The 11078-nt window shown below is 46.8% G+C and overlaps 1 protein-coding gene across 2 annotated transcripts; it reads left to right on the top strand.

Annotated features, from left to right (window-relative positions):
- Positions 1–458: 458 nt before the first annotated feature.
- On the top strand, positions 459–10768 carry SYNC (syncoilin, intermediate filament protein). Of its 2 annotated transcripts, none has more exons than XM_026702739.2 (4): positions 459–645; positions 4674–5633; positions 9854–9978; positions 10447–10768. In XM_026702739.2, exons 2-4 carry the CDS (start codon positions 4680–4682, stop codon positions 10505–10507), a joined length of 1140 nt encoding a protein of 379 aa, XP_026558524.2. In that variant the 5' UTR covers positions 459–645; positions 4674–4679; the 3' UTR covers positions 10508–10768. The 2 variants fall into 2 exon arrangements, with proteins under 2 accessions (XP_026558524.2, XP_026558525.2); XM_026702740.2 differs by having other exon boundaries at positions 533–645; positions 4678–5633.
- The last annotated feature ends 310 nt before the right edge of the window (positions 10769–11078 follow it).

Genomic DNA, 11078 nt, shown 5'->3' on the forward strand with positions numbered 1-11078 from the left:
CTTTCCTTCTTTTCCTTTTTCTTTCCTCTTTCCCTTTCAACTTTGCTCTCGCCTCGCTTTAAGCAGGAAGGCTGCCTGGGTGAAGGATGGATACTAAGGACGGAAACCAACCAGGGAGAGAAGCAACCCGGAATGGAGGAGAAACTCCCCAAGAGTGAGGAGAGCAGTGAACCAGCGGAGCGGCTTCCCTCCAGCAGTTGGGGGAGCTCCGTCGCTGGAGGCTTTTAAGAAGAGCCTGGACAGCCCCCTGTCTGGAATGGTCTGGGGTCTCCTGCTTGCGTAAGGGGGTGGGCTAGAAGACCTCCAAGGTCCCTTCCCGCCCTGTCATTCGCCGTGGCCCCCATCAAATCCCCTTTTAAGGCCTCCTGGCGTTTTAGGCGAGGCAGGGGGGGCCTTTGGGGAAACACGGGAACCGGGAAAGACGCTGCCCCCACAGCCCCCTTGTCCCTCGGTTCTTGCCCTCGCGGCTCCCCCCGAGCCCTGCACGCCCCGGGCCTCTCCGCCTCCCCGCCGGGCCCGCCTCCCCTGGCTCCTCCTCCGGGCGGCGGGCGGCGGGCTTCGGGTTTCCAGTCCTGCTTCTTAAGAACGGCGCCTCGCCTCATCTCGGGGCAGCCGCGGCTGGAGGCGGCCGTGCCGGAGGGGCAGGTGAGCGGCGCCTGGCGCCAGGGGGCTCCGGGGGCTGGGCGGGGGCGGCTGGGGAGCTGCGGGGGCGCAGCCGGGGGCTCTTCGGAAAACTTGGCAGGGGAGAAGAGGCCGCCCGGCTCCCGCCGCCCCACCGCAGCTCCCAGGGCGCTTCTCGGCCAGCAGCGCCGCCGGCGGGGTCAGCGGGGGCCTCCGGGCGTCTTCGGGGCCGGGGGGGGGGGAAGCTCCCGGGCGGGGCCCCTCCGCCTCCAAGCCCAGTCGGGAGACCTGAGGGCGGGCCGGCCGAGGAGCGCCCGCCGAGGGGGACGCGGCCTTATTTGGGGAAAGGGGCCGCTTCTCTTGCCACTCCTCCGCCGGCCACGCGTGGAAGTCAGCCGCCCTCCCGGGGTCGGTGGAAGGCGAGGCCGCCCTTTGCGGCCACCTGTTGCCGGAGCCCCGCCGCCCTTGCTCGCTTCTTCCCCACCCCCCCACCCCCGCCTTCGTCTCGGCTGCTGCTGCTGCTGCTGCTGCGGGGAGCGGGCGCGGCTCCTGCTCGGCCGGCCGCCTGGAGCAGCCGGAGCGCTGGCGCCGTCCCAAGCGCCTGGGCCACCCGCCTCCCGCCGAAGAGACCTCGGTCGTGGTCCCGTAATGGGGGGGGGGGCCTTCGCCGCCCCCGCCGCTGTGCGGAGCAGCCTTGCTGATTCACGCGGGCGCAGCAGCCTCCTCAGCCGAGGCCCGGAAAGCAGCAGCGAGAGGCTGGTCTGAAGCCCCGCAAACTCCTCAGATTTTCAGTCGGTGCCAGAATTTCCGTCCTCGAAGTTTTTCGCTCCTTTTCTTGCTGAAGGTTCGGTTTGTCCCATTGATCTCGGAGGGACCCCAACACCGCAGCTTCGCCCTCCCGCCTCACTTGCCAGCTCGTTTCCCCCCCTTAGTGCCATTTCCCGGGTTGCCGATGCCGGCCTCTCCCTCTGAGCCACGAACTAAAATGCCTGAGGTGGATTTGGCGCTGGCAAGCGGAGGTTTGGCTTCCTGATGCCCAGGGCGAATGGTGCCAATGAGTTTCTCTTGTGCGTGAATTCCAGTCCAGCTGAAAGGATGGAAGAGGAAGAAAATGAAGGCTAAGGGGAAGAAGAAAAGCAACATTCTAGTTCTCTCTATTTTGGTTTAATCCTACTGTGGGCTAAGGGAGGACTAGAAGAATATGGGAAGAAATGCAAACAGCTTGGGAGGTGGAAGTTGCATACATTTGACAGAAAACAACCACATAAATTGGAAGGTGCTTAAATATTTGGAATTCTATAACACTGGCACTGTCCAGATACACTGAGATTAAAATTTGCTGGATTCCTACCCATCAGTGCTAAATAAATCACACAGCATCTTAGAACCACTAATGGGTTGGATCAATATTTATCTTTAAAAAATGTTTGCCAAGGTAAAGAGAACATATACATTTATGTTTCGGGGACCAAACCACTTTCAGTCCTGTGAATTTATTTCACTTTTCTGCTTAGACCACAGTCCTTCTGTGCATGATGGGTTGGGTGACCACACCAAACATTTGAAGCAACTGGCAATATTTTTCCACATAAAGATTCCAACCTCATAACAGCTGCCAATGTTTATTGACAGAAGAGAAAACGCCCAAATCCTCAAACCAAAGATGTCTCCTATCATAACCGGGTTAGGAGTCCCAGCAGTGTGGAGGTGATGCTGCTAATCAAAACTCAACACTCACAAAAAGTAAAGAATGTTTATCTGAAGAAAAGCTTAGGAAAATAGCCACATCGTTGCATGAGGTTTGATTTGCCACATGTGAGCATTGGCAGTTATTGAGCTGAGCAAAGCAAGAGACTGGAATGAGCAGAAGCAGAATTAAAACTCTCAAAAACTGTAATGTAAGGTCTGTATATGACCTCCCCACCCTACCCTGTTCACTTTGCTAGTCTTGGATCTCCCGGGATGTGGGGGCAGGAAGCTGGTCTCCTAGATCGGTTTCTAAAGTCCTCCTTTGGCAACCTTTAGCCAAGAATTCCTTGGCCCAAAGAAATCTCTGTCTTCCCAAAGGCCACTCCTATGCCCCTCACTGGAAGAGGGCGGAGTGTCTTTAGAAGGGTAGAATATTTACAATCCCTTCGGGTTCATAGACTACACACTACATTAATGCACAACCACACTCTTTTCTAGGGAGAAAACAATGCAGTTAGTCCTCGACCTACAAACACAATTGGGACCAGAAATACTGTTGCTAAGCAAGGGGATTGTTAAGCGAGTCATGGCCAATTTTATGACTTTCTTGCCATGGGTGTTAAGCAACTCACCTCAGTTAAGTGAATCATGTAACCATTGAGCAAATCTGGCTTCTCCCATTGACTTTGCTTGTCAGAAGATGGCAAGCGGAGACCACATGACCCCTGGGACAACCATTGTAAATACATGGCTGGCTGCGGAGCATTGGAGTTTTGGCCGTGGGATTGGTGATGCTGCAATGGTTGTGTGAGGATTGGTTGTATGTTACTCTTTTCAGCACTCTTGCAACTTCATGTGGCTGCTAAATGAATGGTTCTAAGTTGAAAATTACCCATGTATATTGTTCTTCCCTTTCCATATTAGTCTCCAGTGAGACTGACTTGTAAGAGCCCAGCAGCACCTGCTGGTGAAGAATGCAACAGAGTTTAGAAAAGAACATTCTTTGGTTTGTTTTTCTAAGCCCAAGTGCTACCTAAAAAAGGCAAAAGATGAGTGGCGTTTGAGTTGACTAAAATAAGGGCCAATAAAAGTCACACGCTTGCGTTTGTATGGCAGGTACTCACGCAGAGGGTTGGAGGTTTTTTTTATGTTTTCCCCAAACTAACTTGTCAGTACTTATTTATTTATTTGATTTGTCAGTCACTTGCAAAATAATAGGTATAAGTATAAACATGAGTAAGAATACAGAAAATAGGTACGATTAAATGGGGACAATAGGACAGGGACCAGGAGGCACGATGGTGCACTTATGCACGCCCCATTACAGACCTCTTAGGAATGGGATGAGGTCAATAGTGGAAGTTAAAGGAGTGGGGGTTAGAGGATGTAACAACAGAGTCAGGTAGTGCATTTCAGGCATTGACCACTCTGTTGCTGAAGTCAATCAGATTTGAAGTCAATCAAGTTTGGAGCGGTTTACATTGAGTTTGTATCTGTTGTGTGCTCTTGTATTGTTGTGGTTGAAGCTGAAGTAGTCATTGACTGGTAGGACATTGTAGCAGATAATTTTGTGTACTACACTTAAGTCCAACTGTAGGCAGCGTAGTTCAAGATTGTCCAAGCCCAAAATCTCAAGTCTGGTGCTGTAGGGTATTCTGTTGCGAGCAGAGGAGTGTAGTCCTCTTCTTGTGAAATACTTCTAGAGTCGCTCAATTGTATTAATGTCCGATATACAGTGTGGATTCCAGACAGATGAGCTGTATTCGAGTATTGGTCTAGCAAAGGTTTTGTATACCCTAGTTAGCAATTCAATGTTTCCAGAGGAGAAGCTTCGTTGTACTTAAGAAATTCTGTCTGTCCCCGTCTCTCTTCTGCATTACACCCTTCCCAGAGACTGAAAAGTTAAATCATTTCGCTGAGAATGTTCCCTGTTCCAGAATGACGTCATATGGAGGCTGTACAGATGACGGCTTAGAGCAGACTTGGCCAAATAATATAGCAGTTGTTTCGAGCTTTGGGGGGGAGGGATCAGGAAGGGGCCTTGGGAAGCCAAACCAGTCTCTTGGCCGTTGCCTTCGGCAAAAGGATTTCAGTTTTTAAAGCGCTGTAATTCAAAACAGAACCGATGGGCAAAAAAGCTTTTTAAACATTTTAACCGCAGAAATGCCATGCCACTGTGATTCCTTTTCAAATTCTCCTTTCCTAAATAATGCCCTCAAAAGTCTTCCTATGACTTCTCGATTTAATGTTTTTAAATCCCCACTTTCCCACTCTGTTTACAGTACAAAGCTATGGCATCTGTGTGGTGTAAGGATGTGCCTGTTTCTCCAGAGCTGATTCACCGTCTCCTTTCTCTTTTCAAGGAAGAGATGGCAGATTTTGAACTTCCAGTGGAGCAGGATAGTGAAGAAACCTTGGAGCCAAATGTTGCCAGTGTGGGAACATTGCCAGAATGTAACCAAGAAAATGTCCCCGAGTTCTTCTACATGGACCCTGTTGGCGCTCAGTTCCAGCAAAATCCAGAGATTGCTGGGGCCTCACTGGGCCTTCAGGATTCCATGGCTTGCCAAGACTTCTCTGCTGTCGAGAGCCAACCTGTGGACATGGAAGATCTTGGAGAACGTTTCCAGCAATGCATTGAAGCAGTAGAACAGCTAGAGGAGGAGAGGGATGGGCTTATTAAGGAGCTCACACTCTTACGCCAACCGGCTCTCGATGAACTCCAGAGGGCCCATGAAGAGATTCTGGAAGCCTATAGGCTCCATGCCAAGGTAGAGCTAGAGAAGGATAACCTGCGGGATGAGATTCGACAGGTGAAACAGAAGCTATTTAGGGTGACGCGGGAATGCGTGGCATGCCAGTATCAGCTGGAAACCAGGAGGTACGAAGTCACTCAGCACGTGGACTACCGAAAAGAACTGGAGAACCGAGTTGGCCAGCTCTCAGAAGAGCTGTCCCAGTTGAGAGAGACTTGTGAGGAAGAGAAGGAACATTTTAGGCAGAGGCTGAAGGCTCCACGGCACGAGAGGAGCAGCCATCACCTCCAAGAGAGCCGGCGGCTTTCCATGGAATTTGAGAGTTTTGTACTAGAGAACCGTCAGTGCTTGGAGGAGCATTATGAACCGAAGCTGATGCGCCTCTTGGAAAGGAGAGAAGCCAGCAGCAAAGCCTTGCAAATGACACAGAGGGAAATCCACAGACTGAAGGAGACCCTGAGGCCGTTGCAGGGAGAAGTCAGCAAATTGCTACTGCAAAACAGGAATCTGGAGGAACAGATTCTGCTGATCAAGCAGAAACGTGACGAAGAGGTCCTGCAATACAAGGTAAATCTCCTGGCCTACACCTGCCCTCTTCCAGTTAGCGGCTAGGCCATTTGATGCAGCCCTTGCCCCCAGCAAGGTAGCTCGGCAGGGCAAAAGGAGAGTTGAGCTAAACTCTTATCATTGAGGAAGAACAACGTTGGGCTGCTGCAGGTGAGTGAATCAACTGGTTAAGAGAGAGGGAAATCCATTGCAAGAAAAATGGCTCCATAATGCTTTGCTCTGGAAACATTCGCTTTGTGTCTTGTCAGTCGCAAACAATCAGACCCAGGCGGCGTTCCAACTAGCTACTTCATTATTCTCTGCCTATAATACAAGAATCTCCCAGTCTGGCAGCTTTCCTCTGCGAAAGCCTCAAAGTGGGGAGGGCCAGACTGGCCTTCTTGTACTCACCTAGTGAGTCTAGAGACCCATGTCCCATTTGAGCCCTCCCCACAACTGGGACGGCTGCTTTGCAACACATTTGCAGATTGTTCTCGACTTGCAACCACAATTGGCACCAGCATTTCCATTGCTGAGCAGGGTGTTATTAAATTAGTTGCACTTGCACCCTATTTTATGAACTGTTTTGCTACCGTTGTTAAGAAAATCTCTGCAATTTTTTAATGAATCACATTAAGCAAATCTGGCTTCCCCCATCAACTTTTCTTATCAGAAACTGGCAGGAAAGGTTGCAAATGTTGATCACATGATGCCAGAACACTGCAGTTGGCCCACTTGCCATGCACCCCAATTTTGATCATTTGACTGTAGGTGATGGCCATGAGTGTGAGGACCAGTCATAAGCCACTTTTTTCAGTGCCGTTGTAACTTCAAACAGCAAATTAATTGTTTTAAATCAAGGATTATCTGTATTGTAAAAGAAAACTGTGGTCCCACCTTTGACACGCAAATCAAAACCAAATATGACGGTTGTGATAGTGTAGCAAGTTATATGAAGCAAGCCAGAGAAAAGCTTGTCATTTTCTATGCCATCTTTTTATATCTCTCTCTGTGGTTATCAAGACTAACAAGCCTTGTTATCTATGTACAAATAACCAGATAAATTATCTCGTGCTTTCCTCAGAGAAGGCACTGTAACCTTATATTCAGTTTACAAAGGCACCACAATCATGAGAAAATAATCTGCAATTGGTGACTGAGCTGCCTCTTTATTAGGCCCTCTGCTGAGGAAGTTATTTTAATTCCCTGCCATCCATCAAGCTCTGTTTCCTCCCAGCTCAGCTGGGCTGTGGCTATTTGCAGAGGAAGGGAGCCCGTTTTGTGGTCTTGTCCTGATTTAACACGTTCTTTTCTCTAAGAGCTGGGCTTTACCCTAACCCATCCTTTGGCAGGAGACCACCACGCTATGTAGAGGACAGATGTTGTGGAACGATGGCACTTCTGAATACATTCATTTCTGACGTCTTTTTCTGCTGAGAGCAGCCTTTTGAATCTGTGGCGCAGCTTGCAGAGGCAAAGCGATTGTAACTCCAGCAGAGTTGGAACTCCAAAAGTCCTTTTCTAAGGAAGCTTTATTGCTCTTCTTCAATTATTCAAATTCTCTTTGTTCCAAAAGGAAAAACTAGCAGGATTAAGGGGAGCTATCTATGTACTTGTTCAGAGAGATTTTAAAACCATGTGATCTGACCCCTCTCTGGAGAGTATATAAATAACGCCCTATTTTTTGTAGGCCACAGGAGCACATTTTGCTTTCTATGAATAGGACTGATCTGTAACATATTCATCCAGTGAGGACTCTGAAGGGTCTGCGGGACATCAGAATAATAAGAGTTGTGAAATGTGCTGGGACCAGATTTAATATTTCTTTTCAGGAAGAGACTACAACTGAGGAGCCACAAATGCACTTGAAACAGCACCAACGGCTATCACACCAACACCCTCAGCCCTCAACTTAAAACCATTCATTTAATGACTGAAATTATGATACTGAAAAAAAGTGATGATCAGTCCTCGCACTAACAACCATCGCAGCCTTACCACAGCCCTCTGATCAAACTTCAGGCCCTGGGCAACCTGTGTGTATCTATGATGGTCATGGTGCACCCCATGCAATCCACCTTTTGCTACCTTCCCAGCCTGCAAAGTCTGACAAGCACAATCAACGGGGGAAGCTGAACAGCAGCAAAGTTTGTAAAATTAGATGTAACTCAGTTAACAACCGCCTTGCTTAACAAAGGAAATACTGTCTCCAATTGTTATCCTATGTCAAGATTTATCTGTATCAAGAAACATCAGCACAAGATGATTATATTGCTAAGCTAGTAATATATCTTTAAGACAGTGCAATGTCTTTCATGTGCAAAGATAATTAGAATAAACAAAATCATTTAATTTCATGATGGTAAAACTTTTGTAAAACAAATAGTGAATCACATCACTTCTACAAGCCAGCAGACTTGTAAGTAAACTCATGCTGCAAAATTATTTCACCAATTACATGATCACTCACTCTTAAAGTTTATTGTGTAAACTTTGATTTGGCCTTAAAAGGGCTTGTATGATTTTGTCCCCTCACAACTAGATTTGTTTTCATGCATTTTCAAAACAAAAAATACAGTATAGAATGGGAGGGTGTAACTTGGATTTCACCCACGGGATGTTTAAATCTGGCCTGCAGGACCAGCCTGGAAATAGCAAAGGACCGGCCTGTGGTGCCTCTGGCAGCCAAATGGGACGTGAGGGGCCTCGTGTGGCCCCCCTGTGCCCCATTTTGGCTAGCAGGGTGCTGCAGGAGGCAATCTGGGGGCAAAAACAGGGCATGGGGGGCTCACACATTATGGCCAACAGGGTGCTCCAGGAGGCCGTCCAGGCTGAAAACAGGGCACGGAGGGGGGGCTCATGTGGCCCCTTCACACCCCATTTTGGCTGGCAGGATGCTGCAGGAGGCATCCAACCACATGGAGAACTACAATGCTGATCTGGCCCTCAAAGAAATCCAGTTTGACACCCCTGGTGTAGAACATATAAAAAGCTAGCTCTCTAAATGCATGTTGGGTTAGGATTTATATGTTACATATTTATGTTCCATATGAACTAGACCCAGAGTGCTGACGTTGTATGGAGTCTGTTTAGCAGCCATTTTGCTTTCAGATTTCTGTGGTCTTTTCATGCATTTTTTAAAAACTTTTGACAGTTGCCCAGACTGATTGATTTTAAAACCAAATGTCAATTTAAATGAAACAACAGACAATTCTCATTTAGCAAACTGCCTTATTTAATGAACACATGCAGTTATGATTATAAAAAAGTTAATGTTGCAACCAATCCTCTTATTTATGCCTTTCACAGGTCTATAAAACAAAGATGGTGAGGAGTCATTTTTTGACATTTTAATGACTGAGTTGCCAGTCCCAGTTGTGGTCATTCAACAAGGAACACCTATAATTTATTCCAATTATCATAAGTTTATAGCTTCCATCAAGCATGCGACCTGTGATTTGGCTGACTAAAAAGCCCTACTGCAAATCTCCTGTTTGCAGGTTTCCTTTTCGGTTCACCCACCCCCCAAGTTCACCCCCAAGGGGCCGTTCCTGAATATTGCAGAATAGCAAAGCTGAGGCCATCTTGACTGCAACGTAAGGCCACCATGAAGAAGTTAAAGCTTTCTTTCTTAGAAGACAATTTACATACCGGGACAGCTAGTATTTGTTTAGTGACCCTTCAAAATCACAGGCACTGGAATAAAGTTCCCACCAGCCCTCACACAAGTGTGAACTTGGGGGATGGACAAGTGAACTGAAAAGGAAACTTGCAAACAGGAGATTTGCGGTAGGGCTTTTTAGTCAGCCAAATCACAGGTCACATGCTTGATGGAATCTATACACTTATGAGAATTGGAATAAATTAGAGGTGTTCCTTGTTGAGTGACCACAACTGGGACTGGCAACTCGGTCATTAAAATGTCAAAAAATGACTCCTCACCATCTTTGCGGCATCTCCAGTCATGTGATTTAGAATTTGGGGGCTTGGCAACCGATGTGTATTGATGATGGTTGCAGTGTGCTATGATCATGAGATCAGCACTTAGGATTTTCCCAGCTGGATTCTGACAAGCAGAGTTAATGGAGGGAGGCTTGATTTGCTTAGCAGCATGATTCATTTAACAACTGTGGCAAAAAAAGGTCGTAAAACTTGAGCATGATTCAATAACTGCCTTGCTTAGCAACATGATCCCAACTCTGGTTGTAACTGGAGGAGTACCTGTCCTTTTTCGCCCACAGGAGCAAGTGGAGGAGAAGGAAAACAGAATAAGGGAACTGAAGACTGGAGTTCAACTTCAGCAACGAAAGAACCAGGAATTGGAAGAACTGAAAGCCAGTTTACATCAAGAACTGTCCATTTACAAGTAGGTTTCATTTCTTTGATCCATATCCACGTAAAAGCAAAATAAGGAAGAAAACACCATTAATAGAGAAGGGTTTGAAAATAATTTAAGAAATACTTTGGAGCCAGGAGTCTCGATTTCCTATTTTTTCTACCTTTGTAGCTTGCTTCCTGGCCTTTGGGCTGTAAGTGTAGCTTAAGAGCCACTCTTACTATACTAAGAGTAGAGCATCTTGCTCTGTACAGGCTATTTAGGAAAACCATGGTGGCATATAATCATATAATCTTGTGTAGACAGGATTTTTGTACAATATTCAAATTATAATAAAGGTATCTTGCTTTGATATAAAAATGGTTACATAACTTTTTCTACTGTCACATTTCCTTCTAAGTACAAGCTCAAAGCACCCCAAAATTGTTATTTTGCAATATATTGTGCTTTGTAATGTAGAACTGATGCAGCTGCATAACCAATTCTCAATTCTCACAGAGGCTGCTTGGAAATGTACGGGCAACTATGCAAATCGGAAGTGAAGGAAGATGAAGACTGAATCCTACACACGGCCATCTTTCCCTTTGCTTACCAATATGGACTCCATCCGACTAATACTGGTAGCAAACAATAAGCAAGTTTTCTAGAATGAGAGTTTGCATTTTTACTGTTAAAAAGGGTAACAATTTTCGAGATGTGGCCCTTATGACAGATGTGATGTTAACAGAACACCACATAAGCATTATCAACAATGTACAGATGACATGACAAGACCTTTGTCAATTTTAATTTTCTGTATAAAACTTGCTTATGAATAGTGGAGCTTTTTGTAGACTTGTAATGTAGATTACTAAGAAACAAAACTTCAATCAAAAGCTTTTCATACAAGAACTGCTTTCCTATAGGGAGTTTTCCATCGATGACACTCACTCAGCAACCATTCCAAGTTATGACACTAAGTGAATGGTAGTTATGACCAGTCATTGGATTTCTGGCTGTCCCAGCAGCAGCCCCACAATTGCATGATTGCAACTTGGGTGCTTGGCAGTCTATATACAACCAATTGCCAAGCACCCCGTGATCACCATTGCGCACATTTCCTTGGGCACTTCTCCAGAAAAGTCAACAAG

The sequence above is a fragment of the Pseudonaja textilis genome, chromosome 10, assembly GCF_049901715.1.
Source record: "Pseudonaja textilis isolate UNSWEBS1 chromosome 10, rPseTex1.2, whole genome shotgun sequence".
NCBI classification, from domain to species: Eukaryota; Metazoa; Chordata; class Lepidosauria; order Squamata; family Elapidae; genus Pseudonaja; species Pseudonaja textilis.